Source organism: Vipera berus (genome assembly GCF_964194415.1).
Source record: "Vipera berus genome assembly, chromosome: Z".
Classification (NCBI taxonomy): domain Eukaryota; kingdom Metazoa; phylum Chordata; class Lepidosauria; order Squamata; family Viperidae; genus Vipera; species Vipera berus.
In genome coordinates this window covers 3,968,236-3,995,859 of record NC_138205.1, presented here as the reverse complement: position 1 = coordinate 3,995,859, position 27,624 = coordinate 3,968,236, and the positions used below count along the sequence as shown (strand labels likewise).

The 27,624-nt window shown below is 46.2% G+C and overlaps 1 protein-coding gene across 4 annotated transcripts; it reads right to left on the bottom strand.

Annotated features, from left to right (window-relative positions):
- Positions 1-27,624, bottom strand: LOC308679120 (junctophilin-4-like). 4 transcript variants are annotated; one of them, XM_081346388.1, is made up of 6 exons: positions 26,876-27,624; positions 23,796-24,585; positions 13,876-13,994; positions 12,145-12,743; positions 3,752-3,793; positions 1-1,755 (listed from the first exon to the last, which is right to left on the bottom strand). In XM_081346388.1, exons 1-6 carry the CDS (start codon positions 27,252-27,254, stop codon positions 1,618-1,620), a joined length of 2,067 nt encoding a protein of 688 aa, XP_081202514.1. In that variant the 5' UTR covers positions 27,255-27,624; the 3' UTR covers positions 1-1,617. The 4 variants fall into 4 exon arrangements, with proteins under 4 accessions (XP_081202514.1, XP_081202516.1, XP_081202515.1 ...); XM_081346390.1 differs by lacking the exon at positions 26,876-27,624 and adding an exon at positions 26,443-26,538; XM_081346389.1 differs by lacking the exon at positions 1-1,755 and having other exon boundaries at positions 3,447-3,793.

Below are 27,624 nucleotides of genomic sequence, written 5' to 3'. Positions count from 1 at the left end.
TCACGGTCGTTCTTTTTTAATGAATATATTTTATTAAATTATTTTTTTTCCTGCAAGACTTATTTAATTTTTTTTTCTCAATCCCAAAGACACGAAATTAGAAATATCCAGTCGAAAAGGCAAACGGAGAAAGAAAGAAAGAAAGAAAGAAAGAAAGAAAGAAAGAAAGAAAGAAAGAAAGAAAGAAAGAAAGGGAGAGGGAGAGGGAAGAAGAAGAAGAAGGGGGAGAACAGGCAGTAGAAAAAATCGTACAGATGGGTTATTCGTGATTATTCATAGGATTATTTCGTATTATTTTTTTTTCCTGTTTTTTATTATTATTATTATTATTATTTTTCTTGGCTATACAGACATTCTCGGTATACACGGCACGCAGCAAAGGGTCAGTCACAACCTCATGCAAAAATTCCAAGAAAGGGTCGAAAAAGAGATTCCTGGGGGTGGGGTGGGGTGGGGGGAAGGGACACCATCCTAAACCATCCTAGACCTTCAGCACAGCCTCAGCGTCAGCAGTCCTCGTTTTGCGACGCGCCTCAATCGTTCCCACGCACCCACCAAACAAAATGAGGGAAGGGGGCCGCTCGGCCCCCCAGCCCCTCAGAAGCCCTCATTTTTTTAAAAAATTTATTTATTTTTACAACATTTGCCCTTTAAAAACATTCCTCTCCTCGCTATATCCCAAAGGCAGTTCTGTATTGCACATGACACAGCCTGGGGGTGTGGGGGGGTGTGGGGAAATAAAATAAAATCCAGATTTTTTTTAATTTTTTTTTTTTGTTTCCTTCTGTTTCGCATCCGGCTGTTCCAGGCTGTTTGCTATTGCACATTTATCTCTCCAAAAGGCACGGCTTCTTGGATTCGGGGTTGTGGGTTTGTTTTTTTGTGTGTGTGTTTTCTTTTGTTGTTGTTCCCCCACAGGGGGGTCAACACTTACCCTCTAGAAGGCAAATTTATCTTTCCTGGGACCCCCACCCACCCATCCCTTAAAAATATCAACCTCCTTCCAGCCCCTGGCAAAGGGAAGTTTTGTCGCTTCCTTCGCCTGTAAAGTTGCTTGCGGGTGTGTGTGTGTGTGTGGGGAAACGCAACACCGGTTAAAGTGCTTCATTCTCGGAGTTTGCCATTTTCTCTCTCTCTCTCTCTCTCTCTCTCTCTCGTATTTTGCCAGTTGTCGCCATCCTCAAGGAATCAAAGCTGGAGTTGTTAATTCCTCAAAAAAAAAAGATTCTCCCCAGGACCAGGTGTTATGTATCCAGGTGAAGGGAACACATACACAATAGTGGCCACGAAGGTGGACACCAAGCATCCTTCTTTTTTTTAATTTTAATTTTAAGTTTTAACCTATCGACCTATCTTTCCATTTCCCCCAAAGAGAGGCACCAGCGACACCTTTTTTTTTTCTTCCCCACGCACCTCGAATTTCCCCTTTGTGGGAATCTGGCGCAATTCCCGGTTCCCCAAAGTCTTTTTTTTTTTTCTGCCCCCCCCCGCCCCCAAACCCACCCCCCCCCCGGCATCAGGAATCTCCTGTTCACCCTCTCGTTTTAAGTTTATAAGTTTTTTTTTGTTGTCATTTGTTTGTTTTTGTAAAGTATTCAAACGCTGCGAGAAAAAGGTTTATAAAAGCGTAACGAAAACGGGTGTGTGGCGATGGTGGCTTGGCGTTTCTTCTTTGTGTGTGTGTGTGTATCTGGTTTGTTCATTTGTTCCCCTTGTCGGGTTTTTTTTCCTTTTTTCTTTTTTGAAAAGAAGGTCCTCCAGGAAAAGGAAGCAAGCAGAGAGAGGGAAAGGGTGCTTTAAAAATGAATTAAATAAATAAAGGCGGAGAATTAAAGATTATGGAAGGAAATAAAGAGAGCGGAACCAAATCGTTGTCGGCACCAACACATTTTCCTCCAATTTTCTCTAAAGACCTACGGGTGTTTATTATTCAGAGAAAGTGGAAGGCGGGAAAAAAAGTAACCCACCTTTTTGTGTGTGAACAGGGGAACCATCTCCGTGCCTGCACAGTAGGCCTCGACTTAATGACCGCTTGTTTAGCGACCGTTGAAAGGCTGCTGACAAAAATTACTCATGACCGGTCCTGCACACACTAAACGATCATCCCCTACCTAGGTCACGTGAACAAGGCCGCTGAAAGTTACAAGGCCGCTGAAAAACGTGACTTGGGACCGGGTCCTCGTACTTACGACCGTCCCAAAGTTCACCCGAACCAAATTCGGGCGCTTCGCCACCAAGCATGCATTTATATGACGGTGGCAGCGTCCCGGGATCACCAGTTTACCATTTGCCACCTTCCCAGCCGGCTTCCGACATGGAACGTCAATGGGAGGGGAAAAGCTGGATTCACTTAAGGACCGTGTGATTCACTGAACGACCGCAGCACAGACGGTCGTAAAAATTAGGCACGGCTCCCTTATTAAAAAAACGCCTTGCTTAGCCGCGGAAACGCTGATCCTGGTCGTAAGTCAAGGACTGCCTGCATTCCTAAGGCCGGAGGGAAGAATCCCAATCCGACAACTTTGATTTGCGGGAAGTGTGTGTGTGTGTGTGTGTGTGTGTGTGTGTGTGTGTGTGTAACTTCGTAACAATCAGACCGGCCACCAAATTTGGAGGTTCTTTCTAATCCAGGGGTCTTCAAACTTGGCCCTTTCAAGACTTGTGGACTTCAACTCCCAGAATTTCACAGCCAGCGTGCCTGCCTGAGGAATTCTGGGAGTTGAGGTCCACAAGTCATCAAAGGGCCCAGTTTGAAGAGTACTGCCTGCTTGTGGGCTTTAACTCACAGAATTCCTCAGCCAGGGACGCCTGGCTGTGGAATTCTGGGAGTGGAAGTCCACAAGTCATCAAAGGGCCCAGGTGGAAGACCCCCCGCTTTAATCCAACCATTTTAATATTTAATTCTCCGTGGGGGGTGGGGGGGGAGGGAATTCTCCTATGACTTTGGCTCAATTTTTTTTTTTTTAACTCCGGTGCCTTTTTTTTTTAAAGTGAATTGAACCATTCGGTGGCCAACAGTTCCAAGAATGAAATATATATATATATATATATATATATATATATATATATATATATATATATATATATATATATATATATATATATATATATATATATATATATATATATATATATATATATATATATATATGTATATATATATATATATATATGTATATATATATATATATGTATATATATATATGTATATATATATATGTATATATATATATATATGTATATATATATATATATATATGTATATATATATATATATATATGTATATATATATATATATATATATATATATATATATATATATACACACATACATACATACACACACACAGACACACACACATGAATAAAGCAGGAAAAAAGGAGATGCTCGTTATTTTGGGGGGGGGCAGGAGCATAGAGGAAGGAACTCAATGAAAATCGCCAGTAGAAAGAGAAGCCCTTTATATGTAAACGATCTAGAAAGTTTATAGTTAAGAGGCAGCCAGAGGGAGTCCCAGCTGGGGTGAGTAAAGACATGTGAAAAAAGACGTAGGTGGGGTGGGGGGGAAGCGGTTGGGGGGTGGGTGGGAGAAGAGAGGCAGAGATCAGAGTTTGTTATCAAACTTCTTTGGGGGCGGGGAGAGGAGGAGGAGGAGGAGGAGGAGGAGGAAATGGGGGTCAAAGGGGCGCTCCTGCCTCCATCACCCCATCTCAAGCCAGGAGGAGAGAGAACAGGTAAGCCAGACTCACGTCCACTAACAGGACAGCCGCCACGACCAGCCAGTGAGACCCCTGCAAGAAAAGAGAAGGAAAAAAATATATAATCAGAATTAGGTTGGAGCCGGGAGGGATGGAAATTAGATGTAGAAGCTGTAACGGCCCAGGAGGCTCGAATAATGCCGGAATAACAGCGTCGGAAGGGACCTTGGAGGTCTTCTAGTCCAACCCCCTGCTGAGGCAGGAGACCCCATGCCATTCCAGACAAGGGGTTGTTGTCCAGTCTCTTCTTAAAAAGGAGGAGGAGGAGGAGGAGGAGGAGGAATAACAGTTGGAAGGGACCTTGGAGGTCTTCTAGTCCAACCCCCTTGCTCAGGCAGCGGATCCGACCTATGCCATTTCAGACCAGTGGCTGCCCATTATCTTCTTTAAAAAGAGGAGGAATAACAGAAGTAACAAAATTGGAAGGGACCTCGGAGGTCATCTAGTCCAACCCCCTTGGCTCAAGCAGAAGACCCTGTGCCCTTTCTGACAAATGGCCCGTGCAATCTCTTCTTAAAAAACTTCCAGTGTTGGAGCATTCGCCACTTCTGGAGGCAAGGAGTTCCACTGGTTAATTGTCCTGACTGTTAGGAAGTTTCTCCTCCGTTCCAGGTTGCTTCTCTCCTTGATGAGCCTTCAAATACTGGATTTCTGCTATCATGTGCTTCCTCCCCCCCCCCCCCCGGCCAAAGTCCTTCTTTTCTCTAGACTGGCCAAACCCAATTCCAGCAACCGTTCTTTGCAGTGCTTTTTTTGTAAAAGAAAAAGGTGCCGGAACTCACACATGTCATACAACCCGCCTTGCCTACCCTGCAAGGTTCCATCCCAAAAAGGTGCCGGAACTCCGTTCTGAGCGTTCTATGAGAAAAAAAGCCCTGGTTCTTTGTATCTTTTCGCCTCCGGCTCCTTAATCGTCTTTCTCGATGTCCTTGGATTTCTACCAAACGGCTCCATCTCAGAACCGAGATTTGGATCTCAGATTTGGATCTCAGCCATTTCCTTCCCACCCACCCCATTCTCAAACTGGGGGTCCTGGAAGTATCTCGAACCAAACCCCACCAGCCCCACCAGCCTCTCTGGCCAGGCACCCATTGGGGGGAAAGATGCTGTAACTGGGCTGTTGCCTTGATTCTCTTAATCTATCATGTTTGAGAAGACCCCCACACACCCCCACACACACCCCCACACACACCCCCACACACACACCCTATGAAAAGGGGGTTGCCTCAAATTCCTTATTTAACATTTTAAAAAATGACACAGATAGTCCTCCATGTCCGTTTGATGACTGTTCGGAGTTACGGCCGCTTGGAAAAAAGCGATTTATGACTGTTTTTCAAGCACAGGACCGCTGCAGCGTGCCCCCACCCCCGGGGTCATGTGATCAAAATTCAGGCAGTGGGCAACTGACTCATTTAACAACCGTCTCACTTAGCCACGGAAACTTTGGGCTCCGTTGTGGTCATAACGTCGAGGTCAAGCTGTATAAGTACTTTTAACATGCCAGCCTCTCTTTCCACTTTAAGAAAACCTGTTTTTCTAGCCAAGGCCTTTTCTATTGCTATCCGTTGCTTCTTCAGCAACCTTGTAATATTTATTTTATTTTTATTTTTATTACATTTATATCCCGCCCTTCTCCGAAGACTCAGGGCGGCTTACAATTTAAGCACAAACCAATGTGCTTAGCAATAGCCTTCATTCTATGTATATGCCTGCTTATTAGGGCTTTCACACACACCCCAAGCGGCATTATTACAAAGTCAGCTTAATTGCCCCCAACAATCTGGGTCCTCATTTTACCTACCTCGGAAGGATGGAAGGCTGAGTCAACCTTGAGCCTGGTGGGATGCGAACCTGCACTAATTGCAGGCAGCTGGTGTTACTTAAGGAGGCATTAGCCCACTGCTCCACCAAGGCTCTTTTTGCTCCACCAAGGATCTTTTCAATAGGGAGCTGTTTTGCAAATCCTCAAATAGACCTCCACCTTTTACGAAAGATGCAAACCTAGGCAGGAAAAGGGTCATGTAACCCATAAGTCTGTCCCTTGGGGGAAGGGTCTCCTGCTTGAGCAGGGGGTTGGAGTAGAAGACCTCCAAGACCCCTTCCAGCTCTTTTCCAACGAAAGAAAGAAAGAAAGAAAGAAAGAAAGAAAGAAAGAAAGAAAGAAAGAGAAAGAAAGAAAGAAAGAAAGAAAGAAAGAAAGAAAGAAAGAGAAAAAAGATAAGAAAGAAAGAAAGAAGAAAAAGAAAGAAAGAAAGAAAGAAAGAAAGAAAGAAAGAAAGAAAGAAAGAAAGAAAGAAAGAAGAGAAAAAGAAAATAGATAAGAAAGAAAGAAGAAAGAGAAAGAAAGAAAGAAAGAAAGAAAGAAAGAAGAGAAAAAGAAAAAAGATAAGAAAGAAAGAAAGAAAGAAAGAAAGAAAGAAAGAAAGAAAGAAGAGAAAAAGAAAAAAGATAAGAAAGAAAGAAGAAAGAGAAAGAAAGAAAGAAAGAAAGAAAGAAAGAAAGAAAGGAAGAAAGAAAGGAAGGAAGGAAGAAGAGAAAAAGAAAAAAGATAAGAAAGAAAGAAGAAAAAGAAAGAAAGAAAGAAAGAAAGAAAAGAAAAAGAAAATAGATAAGAAAGAAAGAAGAAAGAGAAAGAAAGAAAGAAAGAAAGAAAGAAAGAAGAGAAAAAGAAAAAAGATAAGAAAGAAAGAAAGAAAGAAAGAAAGAAAGAAAGAAAGAAAGAAGAGAAAAAGAAAAAAGATAAGAAAGAAAGAAGAAAGAGAAAGAAAGAAAGAAAGAAAGAAAGAAAGAAAGAAGAGAAAAAGAAAAAAGATAAGAAAGAAAGAAAGAAAGAAAGAAAGAAAGAAAGAAAGAAAGAAAGAAGAGAAAAAGAAAAAAGATAAGAAAGAAAGAAGAAAGAGAAAGAAAGAAAGAAAGAAAGAAAGAAAGAAAGAAAGAAAGAAAGGAAGGAAGGAAGGAAGGAAGGAAGGAAGGAAGGAAGGAAGGAAGGAAGGAAGGAAAGAGAAAAAAGAAAGAGGATGAAGAAAGAAAAGAAAGAAAGAAAGAAGGAAGGAAGGAAAGAAAGGAAAGAAAGAGGATGAAGAAAGAGGATGAAGAAAGAAAGAAGAGAAAAAGAAAAAAGATAAGAAGGAAGGAAGGAAGGAAGGAAGGAAGGAAGGAAGGAAGGAAGGAAGAAAGAAAGAAAGAAAGAAAGAAAGAAAGAAAGAAAGAAAGAAAGAAAGAAAGAAAGAAAGAAAGAAAGAAAGAAAGAAAGAAAGAAAGAAGCAACCTGGAATTAAGGAGAAATTTCTTGACAGTGAGAACTATTAACCAGTGGAACAACTTGCCACCAGAAGTTGTGGGCGCTCCAACACTGGAGCTTTTTCAGAATCAAGTGTTCAAATTTCACAAGCCATGCCTGCATGTTATGGTTTGATCATTTCCTTACTGACCTAGACCTGTGTGAACGTGTGCATCATTTGTTTCTTTACCCTATAAAAAGGCTTCATCCTCCCCTTAACAAACGCTCTTTTGCTTTGCCTGAATTACTGGATGATTCGAAGGAAGGAAGGAAGGAAGGAAGGAAGGAAGGAAGGAAGGAAGGAAGGAAGGAAGGAAGGAAGGAAGGAGGCAGAGGTGAGGTGGAGAAGGAACAGGAAAACAGAGGTGTGAAGGGACCTTGGTGGTCTTCTAGTCCATCCCCCTGCTCAAGCCGGAGACCCTGTACCATTTCAGGCAAATGGTTGCCCAATCTCTTCTTTAAAAAGAGGAGGAATAACAAGAGTTGGAAGGGACCTTGGAGGTCTTCTAGACCAACCCCCTGTAAAGCAGGAGACCCTGTACCATTTCAGGCAAATGGTACTCCAATCTCTTCTTTAAAAGGAGGAGGAGGAGGAGGAGGAAGACGAACAGAACAACAGAGTTAGGAGGGACCCTGGAGGTCTTCCAGTTCAACTCCCTGCTCAAGACAAATGGTTCTCCAATCCCTTCTTAAAAAGGGGGGAGGAGGAGGAGGAGGACCTCCCCCCACCCACCGCCACCTTGCAGAGCGTGCTACTCCTGTACTTTTCAAGTGTGCAGGCTGTACTATTGTCCCAACAGTGGGGAAAATTCTGCCTGAGCCAGCATTCTGTCTTGCTACGTGCGGTCACAGCCGACGGGGCGGGCGGATGGATAATATATGGGATACAGAGGCGAGGAGGAGGAGGAGGAGGAAGAGACATTTCCTCCCCCCCCCCCGTAAATGCCCAGGTCTACTCGGTGCCCATGTGGCACTTGGCAGCCACAGCCCGGGGATAATGCTGTCCTTGGCACATCTGCCAAGCGAGCGCCTGGATATGATTTGTGGCCTAGCCTACGCTGATCCCGATGCTCTCCCACGATTCCGACTGTGGGTCCCCGCCCCCCCTCGAAAGCAGAACTGCTGGATTATTGATGACCTGCAGTTCTCCAGCCCCCCCCCCCCCCGCCGCCAGCCCTTCCCAGCACCCCCCACTGCGGTTCTGTTGACCGACCAACTGGCAGAGCCGGCCCAATGCTGCAGTGAAGGAGGCGGGACCAACGAGGATGCTGTTGCTGGAGAGAGAGAGACACACGATGCGGTTGCTTAGCAACGGGAGGAAGGCGGCTAGCCAATCCCCTGTGGATGCTGGGGGTTTGGTTTCTTCCCAACCCCCCCTCCCTCTCTCCCTCCCTCCCTCCTGCCTGCTTCCTATTCCCAGCTGTATTCCAGCAGCAGAAGGAAGCGGGGGGGGGGGGATTAAAATACATTAAAAAAAAGAAAATAAAACATGTGGGTTTGGGGGGGGGAAAGAGGGAGGAGGGAGAAAGGAGGAAGGGCAGGCATTGTGAAAAGACCCCCCCGGGGGGGGTTGGTAGTAGTAAAGGGGTGTTTTACGGGGGTGGGGGGACTGAGATACCACCGTTCCAGGAAGAGGGACAAGCCGTGGTTTGTTTGCCACCAGGCAGGGATATACTTGCAAATCCAACTTGGGGGGGGGCGGTTTGTCTTATGAGAGAATTGGGGGTGGTTTAGAAAAAGGGTTTGGGGGTTCTCCCCTCCCCGGTTGTGTAAAGCCGTGGGAGGGGGGGGGGTGTTAGTCCAGAATGCAGGGAGAGCAGGTGGGTGGGCGCCCTATGGGAAAAGCAGACAATTTTGTTGGGAGTTGTTGCAGATGGCAACAAACTGTGTGCATCGCACAAAAACTGGCGTGAGATGCTTCAGGCTGCGGGGATTGTGTTAGCGGAGTGGAGGGGGTGTCTATATTCTCTTGGGTGGGGGTGTGGAGATGCTTCTGGCAATGATGGCTGGCTGGGGGGGGGCGGGGTTGCAAAACCTACAGCTTTTTTCCCCGACCAATCCCGATTGCGGTTCAGCCGAAAACGGGCTGCTTATGGGAAGTCCTCAGCTTAACGACCGCAACGGGAATGGAAAAATTCACCGTTCGTGAAGCGGGACGCCACGTGGTCGCCCTCCGCGGCATTCCCTGCCCGCTCCCATATTGATTCGGCTTGTCGGAAGCCGGCTGGGAAGGTCATAACGGGCGAGGACTTGGCCCCAGAGGATGTGGCTGACCCTGTTGTTAAACAAGTGTGTGGCCAAGTGGGCAAATCACAATTGCACCACGCGGGGGCTCTGTCCTGGTTGTGAGTGCGACCGTGTCACAAGTCACTTTTTTCAGGGGGGGGCCCTCATAACTTTATGAGTACAGGTCATTCCTCGACTCACGACTGCAAGTAACTCGGTCGCTAAGCGAATCCGGCTTCCCCATTGACTTTGCTTGTCGGAAGGTCGCAAAAGGGGGATCACGTGACAACACCCCCCAGGACGCTGCGACCATCACAAGTACGAATCGGTTGCCAAGCGTCTTGAATTTTGATCACGTGATCCCGGGCATGCTGCAAAGGCCGTAACTGCGAAAAACGGTCCGACGTCACATTTTTCAGTGCCATTTGAACGGTCACTCAGCGAGCTGTCATAAAACGAGGAATACGAATGGTTCGTAAGTTGAGGACAACCTGTAGTTTCCACTCATGTTTAGGAAAAAAAAACAAAACCACGCCTGCAAGGTAGGCACAATTTTGAACTGGATGGTAAAATCAATCTGGATTATTTGGTGAATTTCCACCTCTGTCGATCCGGCAAACTCAGAAAAGGGATTACTACGTTGAGCAGACTGAGGGTGGCATGGCAGATACAGGGAGTCCTCGATTTACGACCACGATTGAGCCCAAAATTTATGTCGCTCTGTGAGAAATTTATGAAGTGAGTTCCCCTCCCCCGTTTTACCACTTTCCTCACTAAGTTTGTTAAGTGAATAATCATGGCGGTTGTGAAATTACTAACGCGGTTGTTAAGTGAATCCGGATGCAAAAGGGATTCACGTGACACACACCCCGGGACGCCGCAACAAGTGTCATAAATGTGAGTCGGTTATTAAGCGTCTGAATGTAAATCACGTGATCATGGGGAGGCCGCAACGGGTCCTGTGAAAAACGCTCATCGGTCCCTTTTTTCACTGTAACTCCAACCGGTCACTAAGTGAAGTGCCGTAAGTTGGGGACGAACTGTGTTTTCTTATTTGTCTTAAAAATAAGAAGAAGAAGGAGAAGAAAAAACCTTTCCAAAGTCTGAGCAAGCCTTGAATTTCCCCTGTCTGTGGAGATTCTCAATCACCCCATTTGTGGTGCTTTTTTTCCCCAAAGGCAACTGGATTTCTTAGGGTTTTTTCTTTGAAAACGTTTTGCTTCTCCTCCAAGAAGCTTCTTCAGTTCAGTTCTAGGAGAGAAGCGAAATGTTTTCAAGGAAAAAAAACCCAGGAAAGTCCAGTGGCCATTGGGGGAAAGAAAAAAAAAGCTCTTTTGGGACTTGAACGTTCCAGCTTCACCCATTATTGTCGATGTAGTTGTGGCGGCCATTTTGAATTTTTTTTTTATGCCCGCCCTCAACCTCCTTAATTTGCCTCAAAAATTGCTGATCCTCAGGAGCGAAAGAAAGCTTAAAACTCATTTAACGTCTTAGCGCCGTAAAGCACGATTTACACATCTCACTATACCGTGGTTAGGTTTCACCCGTAATGCTAAGCCACAAACCATGGTTTACAAGTTACAATAAGGCCTATGCAAAACCCACCACTCGGCAAAACAGGTTATGGTTTCACAAAGTGATGAAGCATGATTTCTAATAATTACCTATTAAAAATAATTTTGCTGTCTTTTAAACAGCGGATAAACCACACCACACCACAAGCTGTGATTTGTTATTGTGGTTTACTGAATAAACGGCCGTTGGCTGATTCCTTACAACACTGAGACACAAGTCAGTAAACCCGACTGACTAACTGAAGCACCTTCTGTGGGCCCAGTCAAAACTCCCTGTGCTTTTAACATTGATCTGACAGGCAGAAATCCAACAGGTTCAGTTTCCCCACAGTATTTAGGATTCACTTATTAAAAGCTACCTCCAATCTCAGCTTTCACCAAAGGTATAAAACACGGAAACCATTTTATGTAAAAGCCAAGTTGGCGTGGACGGTGTTTTGTGCCTTCTCCCGAGATGGGACTTCAATGCCCATCATCCCTGGCCAGGAGGGACTGGAGTTAGCCCAACATATTAAGATGACAATAGATATTTACCAGAATTTCCCTAAACTCAAACTCTCTTTCCATGTAGGGCTCAAACTCCCAAGAATGCTTGCTACATCTCAGAAAATTCAAGAGCTCACCTAGCAGAAGAACCTAGTTGGAAGGGACCTTGGAGGTCTTCTAGTCCAACCCTCTGCTCAAGCAGGAGACTGGCCTATAGCATTCCAGACAAATGGTTGTCCAAGCTCTTCTTAAAAGCCCCCAGTGATGGAGCACCCACAACTCCAGAAGACAAGTTGTTCCACTGGTTGATTGTTCTCACTGTTAAGAAATTTCTCCTTAATTCCAGGTTGCTTCTCTGCTTGGCTAGTTTCCATCTACTTGGATCTGTTTCCCTGTCGTGGGAATGGGGCATGGGAGAGAACCTGAAAACAGGTCAAAGGTTTTGCTTTCTTGATGGTCAAAAAAACAGGTCAAAAAAAATACCCAAGAGGGTGGTCACCACCATATGGTGGCCACCACTATATATGATCAACACAGAATCTCATGATGGTGGATCAATGTTGACTTTGTTGGCCACTGCTGCAGCCACTTTTGCCTCCAGCATCCTTAGATCTTCTTCCTTTCCTTGGATGATGTCGAAGACCACCGTCTTCTGCTCTGAAGATGACGGTCTTGGACATTTAGCTCAGATCTAGGGCATCGGGCATGGTGCTCTAGGGCTAAATGGAGTCACACGCTTAAACTTGCCAATGCTATCCCAAACCGTACTCAGCTCAGCTCTAATGTCCGTCTAAGGTGTCCTTAAAATGTCTTACCTGTCTCCCCCTTTGGACTGCTTGTAGACTCTCTGGTCCCTCCAGCAGAAGAGAAGACCTGCACGGCTCCTTGTTCTTCAGTTCTGCATCAACCGGAATTCCCAAGGGCGCCGTATCGTCCTCGTTCTCCCCGGGATAAGTCTTAGAAGCATTCACTTCTTCCTCCTCTTCCTCCTCTTCTCGGAGGCTGCCCGAGCTGCCGCTAGCTGGGCTGCCCAGCTGAGGGTGCTGAGGGACCCTCTCGTAATCTTCTTCCTCAGCTTCATAGCTGCTCAGCTGCCCCTGTTCCTCCTCGCCTTCCCACAACCCTTTGGGAACGAGCCGTGGTGTCCGAGACGGGAAACTACCCCGCGAACCCCACTCCTCCTCCACATCCGAGCTCTCAGGGAAGTGCTGGCGAGGACCCCCGTTCTCCAAGGGAGGCCAAGTCCGCCGAGGATCCCCCCGCCAGGGTTGCAGCGGAGTGGGAGGGTAACTTGGCGGTAAGCTCGGATCCGGGGTAACGTCTGAAGGGGTGATGCCGTTCTCGTAGACATGAGGACTGTCGTATTCGTGGAAATCGGTGTCGGTGCCTTCCGAATCTAACCGGCCCCGCGGCTCTGGGGAAGGAGAAGGGACTGGCAGTTAAAAAAATGAAGGGACAGGTGTAAAAACAAGTTCTGGGTTCAAGAAAGATTGTCGGTGGAAATCGCTTTGATATCACCCTCTCCTGTTCTGGATTGCAGGAAAAAAGTACAGTGGCACCTCGGTACTCGTTGTTAATTGGTTCTGGGAGGTGCGGTGAGTACCAAAAACAATGAATACAAAAATAAATTTTTCCCATAAGGAAAAATGTAGTGAGTCACGACACCCAAACGTTCTAGCGTGTGCGTTGAGTACCAAACAAACGATGAATACCAGGGCAAGATTTTCACGTCAACCTTTGTTGAGCACCAGATCTGCTTCAAAGCAGTTGAGTACCGAGGTACTCCTGCAGCTACATGTCCACTTGGGATTTTAAAGAACAGAGCAAGGTATGTAATAGGAGCGATCTGGTTTATTTATTATAACACCCTTTTAAGTGAGATTCCCACAGCAGTCTTTTTCAACCTTAGTCACTTTCAGATGGGTGGACTTCAGCTCCCAGAATTCCCCCGCCAGCTTTGGGAATTCTGGGAGTTGAAGTGCGCACACCTTAAAGTCACCAAGGTTGAAAAAAGACTGTTCTACAGCAACATTAATGTAATATACATGGCACATTATAACAGAATAACGGAGCTGGAAGCGGCTGTGGAGGTCTTCTAGTCCAACCCCCTGTTCAGGCAGGAAACTCTATACCATTTCAGACAAATGGTTGTCCAGTCTCTTCTTAAAAAGGAGGAGGAGGAGGAGGAGGAGGAGGAGGAGGAGGAGAAATAACAGAATAACAGAGTTGGAAGGGACCTTGAAGGTCTTCTAGTCCAACCCCCTGCTCAAACAGGAAATCCTGTAAGATTTCAGACAAATTATTGATCCCAGAAATGTACCATTGGGTTGAGACTGGTGGACCCTTTGAGAAGGGAGCAGAGTTACGTGTCATGTTTCGGGAGATGGGACCTTGCGCCGAAAACCCACTGATTCCTTGGATCTTCACCCCCACCCCTGCCCCAAATGACCCACCCCCACCCCCCATTCTCCAGGGCTGAATTTTGAAGGACGTAAGAACGTCTTTACTTCCGGAGAGAAGACTTCATCATCATGCAACCACCTCACCTGAATCAGCTAGAATGGGCTGTAATTCTTGAGCCAAAATCTTGGCCAACCGAGAAGCTTCCACAGCCTTTTCGGCTGCCCCGAGGGCAGCGGCCGCCTTCAGACGAGCATCTGCAGCTCTGAGGTGGAGAAAAATTTGGGTCAACGGGGAAACAAGGTCCTTTTTAAAGAGTCTTCTCCTAAGGTGGCCCGCCATGATGTTGAAAGAATCACGCCAAGATGGTCAATGCTGGCCACCTTGGCTACCGTAGAAGCCTCCTAACCAACGTTGCCTCCATAACCTTTGCTCCTCAAGCTTTGAGTCTGGTCCTCAGCTTCAGATTCTCGAGCTCCTGAGGCCTTTTGTTTAGTTCTCAGAACACGTTATGGATTCAAGTCACAATTTCGTTGCAAACAACAGGAGCCAAAGTCGCCGTTCAACCAAGTTTGGGATCGACTCTAACAATCTGCATCTGTTCCAACCTTGGCCATTCATTCCGGTATAAATGGATGGAGAACCCTCCTCCCTGCACCCTAAATAGTGGAAAATTTGGAAAAATATTTCCACGTTCCATAATTCCATTTTGCTGGTCTTGTCAAATGTTTTTGTTTATTTAACATTTTTAACCCAATCCGTTGGACGACAGGATTTTGATAAGGAGTTTCCAGCGACACCTGGGAAACTAGAATTCCTGGTGGCTTTGGGCAAAAAGCTGAGATATGGGTAGTCCTTGACTTATAACCGTTCTTTAGTGACCATTCAAGTTACAACGGTCACAAGAGTGTGTCCCACACTTATGACCGTTGCAGCAAGCCCATGGTCATGTGATCAAAATCCAGGCGCTTGGTTGGTACTTAGGACGGTTGCCCTGTTTTGGGTCATATGATTCCCAGTTGGAAGCTTCCCTCACGAGGAAAGTCAATGGGGAAAGCTGGATTCACTTAGCAACCGTGTGATTCGCTTAACAGCCGCAATGATTCACTTAACAAGTGTGACCAAAAAAAAAAGGTCGTAAAAAGAGGCAAGGCTCGCTTAACCACTGCTTTGCTTAGCCACAGAAATGTTGAGTCATACGTTGAGGACTATCTGCATGTAATTTAATTTCAGCTAGTCCTCCACTTACAACGGTTCGTTTAGGGACCGTTCAAAGTTGCAGCGGCACTGAAAAAAGCGACTTATGACCGTTGCTAACTTAACCACTGCAGTGATTCACCTCACAACGGCAGTAAGAAAGTTTGTAAAATGGGGTAAACTCACTTAACATACGTCTCACTTAACAACATACATTTTGGGCTCAATGGTGGTCGTAAGTTGAGGACCTGCCTCCTCAACTTCTATATATTTTTTTCAATTGGATGGTTATTTTTCCAAACATCTCGGCCTCTTAAGAATTGGTCATTTGCGCCGGCCAGGCTCGCCAAAATGTTTCCGGGAACATCCCCAATTTGTTGGAAATGTGGTGTCAAAGAAGGCACATATTTCCACCAATGGTGGACCTGTCGAGAGGCTATGAATTTCTGGAAGAATATTCAGAAATGGCTAAGTGAGATGTTGGGATACCATATACAATTGTGTCCTGAGGTATTTTTATTGGGGATAAGACCACGAAATATAAACAGAACTGCGTGGTACCTGTTTTTACATATAACCACGCCTGCAAGATTGGCGTGGGCCCAATATTGGAAGATGGATGTTAGCCCACCTGACCAAATAGTAATTCAGAAAATAATGAACTGTGCGGAATCAGATCGGCTCACTATGATGTTAAGGGGACGAGGGGACACAGATTATTATTTGTCTTGGAGTCAATGGTACAATTGGATGTCAAAAAGAGCTATTAATTGAACTTTATTACTTGTTATATGCAATAATTTTTCCTTTCTTGGTGGTTGCTTTCTTATATGTAACGGGACAACCTTATTTCCTCCTCGCAATGTGATGTAAATCGCTATGGACTTAATGTTTTCTTGATACACAAATAAACAAATAAAAGAAAAAAAAGAAAAAAAGAAAAAAAAAGAATTGGTCATTTGGTCTGTTTGACAGACAGATGTAGGGAATGTTTGTGGAGAACAAACCTTCTTAAGAAACTTTGCATAATCTTTTTATTATGCAAAGTGGGACTCTAGGAACCAGAGATTAAGCCAAAAAAATAAAATAAAATAAGCTGGGGTCACTTTGGGTGAAATACCAGGCCGTTATCTTAGCTTGTTCTACCACCTTAATGAGACTTAAGATGGTTTATTGGTTACCACGTTATGTCCATACCGCATTATGTCTGAATTAACGCATTGTTAATCGTGTTTTGAGTTTAGCAGATCATGGGAACCCAGGCTAATTCACAGAAGCACAGAAATGTGGAGATGGAGGGGAACAGAAAGGTCAACTGGGCATCTTTAAGACATGTGGACTTCAACTCCCAGAATTCCCCAGCCAACATGGCCTCCCCTTTTTGTGGCCTATATATTTTTAAGGCAAGGGAAGACAGTTCATTTTTTTTCTAAGATGGGTCCCTGGGACTCACAGCACTGAATTTTGGCCAAAGACCTCAACTTAGCGGCCACAATTGGGAATCAGAACTTCGGTTGCTAAGCAAGGCAGTTATTAAGTGGGCCACCCCCAATTTTACGACCTTTTCTGCCACTGTTGCTAAGTGAATCACTGCAATTGTTAAGTTAGGAACATGGTTGTTAAATGAATCGGGCTTCTGCCATCAACTTTGCTTGTCCGAAGGTCACAAAAAGGGATCACGTGAGCCTCCTGGGACACGGCAACCATCATAAATATGAGTCAGTTGCCAAGCAACGGTTCTAAGTGTGGAAAAAAGGTTCTAAGTGACTTTTTCAGTGACATTGTAATTTTGAACGGTCACTAAGTGAAACAGTTGTAAGTCAAGGACTAGCTGATCTCGAGATATTGTAAATTGCAGAATTGCTCCCGGCTAGTGTACAGGTTAGTCCTCGATCTGCAACAGTTCATTTAGTGACGGTTCAAAGTTACAACGGCAACTAAAAAAAAATAAGGGACTTATAACCGTTTTGCACACTTACGATCGTTGCGGCATCCTGATGGTCATTTGATCAAAATTCAGACGCTTGGCACCTGGCTCATATTTATGACGGTCGCAGTGTCCCGGGGTCACGTGATCCCCTTTTGCGACCATTTTAAAGCTTAATGCATCAAAATAAAGTCTTAATTTCTTTAATCCTTAGACAACCAATTCGTCTCTCCATCTATCTATCATCTCTATCTCTATCTATCTTCTCTATCATCTTTCTCTATATCATATCTATCATGTCTCTCTCTCTCTCTATCATCTCTCTATCATCTCTCTCTATATCATCTATCTATCTATCTATCTATCTATCATCTCTATATCTATCTTCTCTATCTATCTTCTCTATCATCTTTCTCTATATCATATCTATCATGTCTCTCTCTCTCTCTCTCATCTCTCTATCATCTCTCTCTATATCATCTATCTATCTATCTATCTATCTATCTATCTATCATCTATCTATCTATCATCTCTATATCTATCTTCTCTATCTATCTTCTCTATCATCTTTCTCTATATCATATCTATCATGTCTCTCTCTCTATCTATCTATCATCTCTCTCTATATCATCTATCTATCTATCATCTATCTATCTATCTATCTATCTATCTATCTATCTATCATCTATCTATCTATCATCTCTATATCTATCTTCTCTATCTATCTTCTCTATCATCTTTATATCATATCTATCATGTCTCTCTCTCTCTCTCTATCTATCATCTCTCTCTATATCATCTATCTATCTATCTATCTATCTATCTATCTATCTATCTATCTATCTATCTATCTATCTATCTATCTATCTATCTATCTATCTATCTATCTATCTATCTATCTATCTTCTCTCTCTCTGTCTCTTACACACACATACACACCAGGAAAGGCTTTGTGATCCTCATATTTTGGCGCTACAAATAAGTTGCTCATTGCCGCTCTCCTTTATTCCTTCCCTCACCCTCAAAAACGTTTTAAAAATTGCCTCCTTGTTTATCGATTACCCAGGATGGGAGAAAAGCTTATTCTAGACATATATCAAGTCTCTTTTATTTTTTATTTTTGTTAAAAACAAGACCGAGTCGCTCAGGCTAGTGAAGTGGGCAGCATATAATTTGAATTAATCAACAAAAACATAAAATGTTGACCGTCCCCGATTTACAACAGTTCATTTAATGACCGTTCAGAGTTACGACGGCATTGAAAAAAGGGTACCGTTTCACACACTTCTGACCGTCGCAGCCTCACGTGACCCAAATTCGGCCTCTTGGCAACTGGCTCATATTTAGGACGGTCGCAGTGTCCCTGGGGGGTCGTGGCATTCCCCTTTTGTGACCTTCTGACAAGCTGGATTCATTTCATGACCCTGTGACTAACTTCACAACCGCAGGGATTCGCTTAAACCCCTGTGGCAGGGAAGGTCGTAAAAGGGGCAAAACTCACTTAACAACGGTCTCACTTAGCGACAGATTTGTGGTGATCGTAAGTCAAGGACTGCCTGTGATAAAATGTGGAAACCGTGTTTTTCTTAAGACAGTGCCTCAGCCTTCCCCAACTCATTCTCTTGAACCCGATCCAGCTGTTTTAGCATCTTACAGCTTTAATTATCGGTTCTCTAAGCAACGTGAATTTCTTTTTTATTTCATTACATGCTTTTATTTATTTATTTATTTATTTAATTAGATTTCTATACCGTCCTATTCCCGAAGGACTCAGGGCGGTTTACAGGGCAGCATAAAATACAATATAAAAGATAATATAAAATTAAAATAAATTAAATTAATTAGGCCCAACAATTAAAACAATATTTAAAAAGCTAAAACCCCTTCAGTCCAGGCCTGATAAATCAAAAAGCCAGGTTTTCAGGTCCCGGCGAAATTAACGCAGATCGGGGGCGGTCCGGAGTTTCTTGCTATGCTGTTTATTCCACACACACACCCCCTTTTTTTTGCAAGCTTTGAAGCACCAACTTTACAAGAAGGAGCGAGATGCGTGGATGATTAACCTCGGGGTATCTAACATCTTTTTCGTACTACATACAGGTAAGTCCTCACCTTACGACCCCAACTGAGGCCAAAATCGTTGCTAAGTGAGACATTTGTTAACTGAGCTTTGCTCCACTTTACTGCAGTTCTTAAGTCTGAAACACGGTTGTTAGGTGAATCCAGGTGGTCCTGGGCTTACGGCCACCAATGAGCCCAACGTTTACGTCGTTAAATGAGAACTTTGTTAAGGGAGTTTTGCCCCATTTAACGACTTTTCTTGCCACGTTTTTTTAAGGGAATCACTGCAGCTGTTTAAATTGGTAACCAGCTTGCTAAGTGAATCTGGTTGGTTTTTGATTGTCAGGAGGTCGCAAAAGGGGATCACGTCACCCCGGGAGGCTGCAATCGTCGTATGAGTCAGCTGCCCAGCACCTGAATTGTGATCACGTGACCATGAGGACACTGTGACGGTCGTAAGTGTGAAAACGGCCGTTAAGTCCCTATTTCTGGTGCCGCTGTAACTTTGAACGGTCGCTAAACGAACTGTTATAATTCGAGGACCGTTCTGTCAGTGTTTAAAGAGGCGTGTGAGGAAAAAGGGGCCCCTTTTACAACCTGTCAAACAAATGTCTTTGAACGCTGGGTGACTCTTCTATCAGACCAATATAGAAAAACAGCTTTCAGTCGTGAAGACGTCACAAAAATAAAAGACGGAAGTGTCATCGCAATGGGCAGAATATATTCAGTTGCTACACACTGTGTTTTGGGGGGGGGGGTCTAGCTCAGTATTTGAGGTACGTCTACAACATCCATGGTGGAACTAAACAAGGAGTCCTCAACTTACGACCACAACTGAGCCCAACATTTCTGTTGCTAAGCAACACATTTGTTAAGTGAAAACTCGCTTAACGTTGCATCCTTTTTGCCCCATTTTGCCACTTTTCTTGCCGCAGTTGTTAACAACAAGGCTGTTAAGCAAATCTGGCTTCCCCCGTTGACTTTGCTTGTCAGAAGGTCGCAAAAGGGGGAATCACGTGACCCCGAGATGCTGCACCCGTCGTAAATATGAGTCAGCTGCCGAGTGCCTGAATTTTGATCACATGATCCTTGAAGAGCTTTCGCTTCTCATCCAAGGAGCTTCTTCAGTTTCTAACGTCATCTCCTGTTCACAACGCGGCCCTTTCAGCAGTCTCCAAAAAAAGTTCCACACCCATTTGCGCCCTGATTCAGATGACCCTGAGGGCACACAGATAAACCTCCAGGTGGCCTCAACGACTCCCCGAGGGAGTATTAAGGACCAGATGACTGCAAAAGAATACAGCCAGTCCAAGAAGCTTCTTCGGTTCTGACCGAATGGTGGAGGATGGAAGGATTTATATTCCTTTGCATTCACCTGGTGGTTAGTACTCTCCCTGAGAACTCTTGAAGCCACTGGAGGTTTATCTCTGCCCTCAGGATCACCCGAATCAAGAGGGCAAATGAGCGTGGCACCTTCTTGGAACTGCTGAAAGGACCGCATTGTAAAGAGGAGAGAGGCGTTGTTATGACACCACCAGCCCCGTTGAGAGAGGGGTTCGAAAGCGGCCATCTACGTTAAGACCGAACAGTCCTCTCTCAACAGAGGGGGAGGAATAGGACACCACCTCTCTCCTTGTTCACAACGCGGCCCTTTCAGCAGTCTTCAAAAAAAGTTCCACACCCATTTGCGCCCTGATTCAGATGACCCAGAGGGCACAAAGATAAACCTCCAGGTGGCCTCAACGACTCTCAGAGAGAGTCCTAACGGCCAGATGACTGCAAAGGAATACAGGTAGTCCAAGAAGCTGCTTCCGTTTGGACCCAATGGCGGAGGAGAGAAGGATTTATATTCTCCTTTGCAGTCACCTGGTCGTTAGTACTCCCTCTGAGAATCGTTGAGGCCACTCGGAGGTTTATCTGGGCCTTCAGGGTCATCTGAATCAGAGGGCAAGTGGGTGTGGAGCCTTCTTGGAACTGCTGAAAAGGACCGTGTGGTAAAGAGGAGAGAGGTGGTGTTGTAACACACACACACACACACACCTGTGTGGAGGAGAGGGGTTTGCAAGAGGGGTCACCTACATTAAGACCGAACAGTCCTCTCTCAACAGAGGGGGAGGGATACGACACCACCTCTCTCCTTGTTTACAATGCGGCCCTTTCAGCACTTTCCCAAAAAAGTTCCACACCCATTTGCACCCTGATTCAGATGACCCAGAGGGCACGCAGATAAATCTCCAGGTGGCCTCAACGATTCTCAGAGAGAGTCCTAACGACCAGATGACTGCAAAGGAATACAGGTAGTCCTCAGCTTACGACCACAATTAAGCCCAAACTTTCTGATGCTCAGCGAGACATGTGTTAAGCAAGTTTTGCCCCACTTTACGAAGGCCTTTCTTGTAACAGTCATTAAGTGAATCCCCACCATTGTTCAGTTAGCGTCATGACTGTTAACGTGAATCTGGCTCCCCTGTGGAGTTTTGCTTGTTAGAAGGTTGCCCGAGGTGATCGCAGGACCCCTGCAACCGTCGTAAATACGAGTCAATTGCCAAGCATCTGACTTTTTATCACAGGACCCTGGGGGATGGCGCAACGGTCACAGAGTGTGAAAAACGCTCATTTTTTCCCCCCTGGTGCTGTCGTCACTTTGAACGGTCGCTAAACGAACTGTTGCAAGGCGGGGAGGGGCGGGGGTCACCTGCAGAAATCCTTCCATCCTCCCCCATTCCGGCAGAACGGAGGAAGCTTCTTGGATGAGAAGCGAAAGCTCTTCAAGGAAAAACGGAGGAAGTCCAGTTGCCTTTTGAAGAAAAAAAAAAGGCCCAGTTGCCATTTTAACCCGGACAGATTACAAAATTGCCTTTGATCCCGAAAAGAAAGAAATGAAAAAGGAATTATTGCTGCAATGGTGTGTGTGTGTGTGTGTGTGTGTGTGTAAGCTCTGCTTGGATGCAACCCCCCCCCCCGCCCCAAAAGTGTGCTTGCCTCCTTGCAATTCACCCCCCACTATACACAAATACCACCCACACAACACCTGGTTTGCCTTCACCCACGCAACCTTGATCCCGGTCTGTTTATGCACACAGCTCCTCCTCTTCACTATCTGCTCCTCTTGTTTCCATGCCTCTCAGCTCTTCTCCCCCACCCTTGTGTGTGTTTCTATTTGTGTGTGTGTGTGTGTGTATGTGTGTGTGACACGACAACATTTCTCGATCAGCCCCATTCCTGTCTCTTCTCCCCCTGGACGGCTCCGCCTCCCTCCCTCCCTCGCTCCCCTCCCCTCCCTGGTCCATGCCCGTAGGATGCTGCGGCTGTTGCCATGGCAGCCGTTAGCCAATCGCCTCGGCCGTCCTCCTGTTGCCTAGGAGACTGGGCAGCCTACACCAAGAGCGGCCTTTTTTACACACACACACACACACAAATACGCGCCTGCGCGCCTGCACCCACACAGACACAGACACAGACACAGACAGACAGACAGACACACACACACACACACACACACACACGCTGACCTACAGCTTTACACCAAGAAAGGGTGAGAGAGAGAGAGAAAGAGAAAGAAACAGAGGGAGAAAGAGAGCGAGGAAGAAAGAGGGAGAAAAGGAGAGAAAGAGAAAGAAAGAGAGGAAGAAGAGAGCAAGGGAGAAAGAGGGAGAAAGAGAGAGAAAAGGAGAAGAAGAGAGGGAGAAAGAGAGAGGAAGAAAGAGAGAAAGAGAGAGGGAGAGAAAGAGAGAGGCCTGCGCAGGGAGCAGGAAGAAAAGGTGAAAGAAAACAGCTAGAAGAGGGCTAGAAAAGGGAATATTTTTTTTAAAAAAGAAACATAGAAATAAAAGGAAAAAGGGGATTTGATAGATGAGGAAAAAAGAGGCAGAGCAGGAGAAGGACAAAAACTAAAGAAAATGCAGGTGGGGAAAAAAGAGAGGGAAAAAAAGATGGACAGACAGCCTTAGAAAATTACCTCAGTTCATCTCATCTCCCTTTATTTTGAGGGCGGGAGCCAAAGTCTATACACCTAATGCACACCCGACAACAGCAGCAGCAGCAACAAAAACAACAACAACAAGCTTTTTAATCCCTTCCCACCAGCCAGATATTATTTTTATAACGAATTTTCCATCCGGGACGCCTGATTGTGACGGATTTTTACATGCTAAAGTCTGTGTGGGACTCAAAATACCAGAAAGAGAATTGTTATTCTGCCTCTTTTTAAAATGGCTCCTGCTGTGAGGGAAGAAATTCTCCTCTTGACCAACTGCAATCCTGCCTCCTCTCTATAAAAAAAATACGTTTTTTAAAAAATCAGAATAAATCTAGGAACGCGTTTCCCAACGAACCGATCTTAGGCCGAGGTAGAAGCTGGGAATAAAACTCACAAAAGCCTTGGGGTAAAATGTTAGAAATGCTGCCCCTCACGTAAAGCTCATTTTAGTTGTAGAACCAAGGGTGTCCAACCTTGGCAACGTTAAGACTTGTGGACTTCAACTTCCAGAATTTCCCAGCCAGCCTTGCCTGTTTTTTTTTTTCTCCTATCCCTTAAAGCGGGGAGATTGAAGAGGAAGGGATTATAAGAGAGTAAGCGGGGCCACAATGAATATGCTGGCTGGGGATTTCTGGGAGTTGAAGTCCACAAGTCTTAATGTTGCCAAGGTTGGACACCCCTGGTCCAGACCGTGGAAGAAGAACATCTTCTGATGTTCACAGATGTCAGTGAGGACATCTCAGCAATTCAGTCATTGTCCAGCCGCAATTTGAGGATTCTTTCAAGGCAAGTCAACCTTCTCCCATGTCAACCGTTGAGTGAAACCATCAATGGAAAAGATGTAGGAATGTGCTATCCTCTGTCCAGTCCCCAACCACCCACCACCCCGTTCCCCCGCTTACCTGGCGATGGCTAACTCTTGCTTCTGACGAGCCATACTGACTGCTCTCCGGGCCACCTCGACGGCTCGGTCCACTTTCTCTTTGACTTTGCTCCGTCGAAGCGGGATGAGGTTCTTCACCTTCCCGCTCACCAGCCGGTTGAGCTTGTACTTCCCTTCTTCTTTGGAACCGTCGGGGTAGGTGGTGCGCCCATACCCGTGTCTCCGGTTCCCCAACCACTCGCCCTCGTACCGCAGCCCGTTGGAGCGGCGACTGACACCGTAGCCGCTGCGCCGGTCGGCCCGCCATTCCCCCGCGTAGACCTCAGTGGAAGAACCTTCGATGGTCAGAGTTGAAGCCAGCTCAGGAGGTTCGGTCTCGGCGTAGCTGAGGGTGGTGGCCTCGCTTCCTGCCGAACTGACCCCCGCCTCGCTCTTGAGAGAGCCCCGCTTGCTGCCCAGAGAGGCTTTCGACTCGGCCCTCCGCACTCGTAGCCCGCTCAGGAGCAAGGAACGCCGGAAGAAGCCTCCACTTTTCTTCTTGGTGCCCTTGGGGAAGTCTGGATCTCCAGGGAACGCTAAGACAAAGCCGCCTCTGGATCCTGAGGCAGGGCTGTCCCCAGGGAGTGGCGGAGGAGGCAGCGGAGGAGGAGGGAGAGGAACCACAGGCACGTTAGGATCGGCCTCACTGTGGAGAGACTCCAGAGAGGTCCGGTGTGGGGAGCGCACCAGGGCGGCTTGTCGGTATGGGACACTCTGGCGCACTCCGTATCCATGACGCTTGCCGGACTGCCACTGGCCTTGGTAAGTACCTAGAGAGGAGCAAAAGGAGAGGTCAACCAAGGTAGGCGAAGGACATTCAACATCGCTTGGACAAGAGGAGTCCAAAATAGGCTGCCTTAACAGAGGGATAGAATCGAGATCAGGTGAGGTGGTAATACCGCTTTACAAGGCCTGGGTAAGGCCACCCATGGAATACGGCATCCAGTTTTGGCCACCACGATATTAAAAAAAGATGTTGAGACTCTAGAAAGAGTGAAGAGAAGAGCAACAAAGATGATTAGGGGACCGGAGGCTGAAACCTATGAAGAACGGTTGCTGGAACTGGGTATGCTGAGTTGAATGAAAAAAAGGACTTAGGGTGACATGATTGAAGTGTTCCAGTATCTCAGGGGCTGCCCCAAAGAAGAGGCAGTCAAGCTATTCTCCAAAGCACCTGAAGGCAGGACAAGAAACAATGGATGGAAACTAACCAATGAGAGAAGCAACCTAGAACTAAGGAGAAACTTCCTGACAATTAACTAGTGGAACGACTGGCCACCAGAAGTTATGAGTGCTCCAACACAGGATGTTTTTAAGAAGAGATTAGACAACCATTTGTCTGAAATGGTATAGGGTTTCCTGCCTGAGCATGGGGTTGGACTAGAAGACCTCCAAGGTCTAGTCTAGTCTACTCTAGTCTAGTCTAGTCTAGTCTACTCTACTCTATTCTATTTCTATTATTTCTATTTCTATTTCTATTCTATTCTCCATCACCACTGCCATCATGTTGGGACACACAGATGGTGTTCTAGAAGAACATCCAGATGAAGAAATGAAGCAATGGTGTGCAATGGTGTGAGAGAGAAGTGGAAAGAACCACCACCACCACCATCATCACCATCATCATCATCACCACCTCCTCCACCCATTATCTTGGGGCAGATAGTCTTCTAGAGGAACATCTAGATGAAAGAATGAAACAACGATGTATGAAAGTATATGAGGAAATCTGACCAACTTTATTGGACCACATCACCACCACAACCACCAAAACCACAACCATCGCCACCACAACCATCACAACCACAACCATCGCCACCACAACCATCACAACCATTGCCACAACCATTGCCACCACAACCATCGCCACCACAATCACAACCATTGCCACCACAATCACCATCACCACAAACATTGCCACTCCAACTGCCACAACCACAACCTCCACAGTCACAACCATTGCCACCACAGCCATCGCCACCAGAATCACCACAACCATAACCACCGCCACGCCACAACCACAACCACTGCGACTACAACCATTACCACCACGATCACAACCATCGCCACAACCATTGCCATCACAGCCATCGCCACCAGGATCACCACAACCATCACCACCACAGCCATCGCCACCATAACCATCGCCACCACACACACACCGCCACAACCAACGCCATAACCACTGCCACCACAACCATCGCCACCACGATCACTACCAACACTATCAGATGGTCCGCTTGAGGAACATCTAGATCAGGGGTAGGCAAACTTGGCTCTTTTATGACTTGTGGACTTCAACTCCCAGAATTCCTGAGCCAGCCACACTGAGGGAAAAGGGAGAGGTTTCCAAGCTGAGCCATGCTGGCTCAGGAATTCTGGGAGTTGAAGTCCACAAGTCATAAAAGAGCCGAGGTTGCCTACCCCTGATCTAGATGAAGAGATGAAGCAACAGTTTACGAAAAGCGTGTGGAGAGATGGAAAGAACTAAAGTCTTCTCTAGCTGCCCCTCAACAGACTTGTGGAGAACTTCTCTCCAGGACATAGCACATAAGCGTTGCTCGAGCAAGGTCCACAGGTTTATCTGGGACACTACACATCCCTTCACAACCAGTTTTCCTTGTTACCTTGTGGCAGGGGGCTTTGCGATATCCAAAGCAGAACGTCCGGATGTGTTCCATATAACATCAACCTTCTGAACTCTCAAGCTTTCTCCATCCGCTACATATTCAAGATGGACAGTGATTAATATTTATAGGTTATCTATAGGTAAGGGTGCAGGTATATGCCAACGCACGGATGTAGCATATCTACTTGGGTGCTGTGTATTTTGAGAGCAGGCAACAGAATCTCATTTTTCACGAGGGCCGCTGTTCCCCACAGTTAAAAAAAAAATGACAACAAAGGTGCATCTTATCCATCTTAACCAGACAGGGACACGACGTGACGGGCCAGGTGGACAGAGACAATCGGATGAGGAATATGAAATCGGGACCACCGGGCCACGAAGAAACAACGGACCACCCCCCAACCCCTTCTTGACGTGTTCTCCTGGCTCACCTCCATCCGCGTAGGTCTCCATCCCGTAGCCATCCTGAAGACCCTCACGCCACATGCCTTCGTAGACGACTCCCGAGTGGCTTTCCCAGATGCCGAGATGGCCTTTTAGCCCGTGGCACCACTCCCCCTTATAACTCCACTTGCTCTTCTGCTCGGTGCCCAGGCCACTGCGCTTGCCTTGACTCCAGAAACCCTGGTAGGTATTTCCGCTGGGCCACGTGTAGACACCCAGAGATTCAAAACCGCGACTCCAACGCCCGCTGTACTCCCCCTGGGCGCCTGGGCCTGTGCACACCCCGTAGCCATGCGCCCGGCCCTCTTCCCAGTCGCCGACATAGCAGCCTCCATCATCAAACTCAAATCTGCCTCCGTTGGACATTCATGTAATGTTTCTCCCCGGTCAGTCGGGCTGCAGTTACCTCCGAGTCCCCGTGTGCATCCCTGCTGCCCGTCAAAGTTGCTTCTACATGGCTGGGCTCCACCTAGACCGGCTTCAGCCCTCCATGGCTCCTTCTGGATAGCCAGACATCGATCTGGCAGCCGTTCACCGTCTATAGCCAGAAGACGCCGCTTCGGGTGAACTGCAATTCCAATTTGCTAATGCCGGCTTGTTTTACTCTCCTTGGACACCAAGTACGGAGCACCGAGAAGGAATCCAGAAGACTCTTTGGCAGCGTCTGAGGTCCTCCGTGGACTGAAGAAGCCAGAAGAAACTAGCGGTAGGGTGAGTCCGACATTTAGCCCTCACG

Coding starts and splice junctions, on each gene's coding strand:
- LOC308679120 (XM_081346388.1), bottom strand. CDS start 27,254: ATGTCCAACGGAGGCAGATTTGAGTTTGATGATGGAGGCTGCTATGTC. Junction 12,744..13,875: donor GCCCATTCTAGCTGATTCAG/GTGAGGTGGTTG, acceptor CTCCTTCCCCAG/AGCCGCGGGGCCGGTTAGAT. Junction 1,756..3,751: donor CGGCTGTCCTGTTAGTGGAC/GTGAGTCTGGCT, acceptor CTTTTCCTGGAG/GACCTTCTTTTCAAAAAAGA.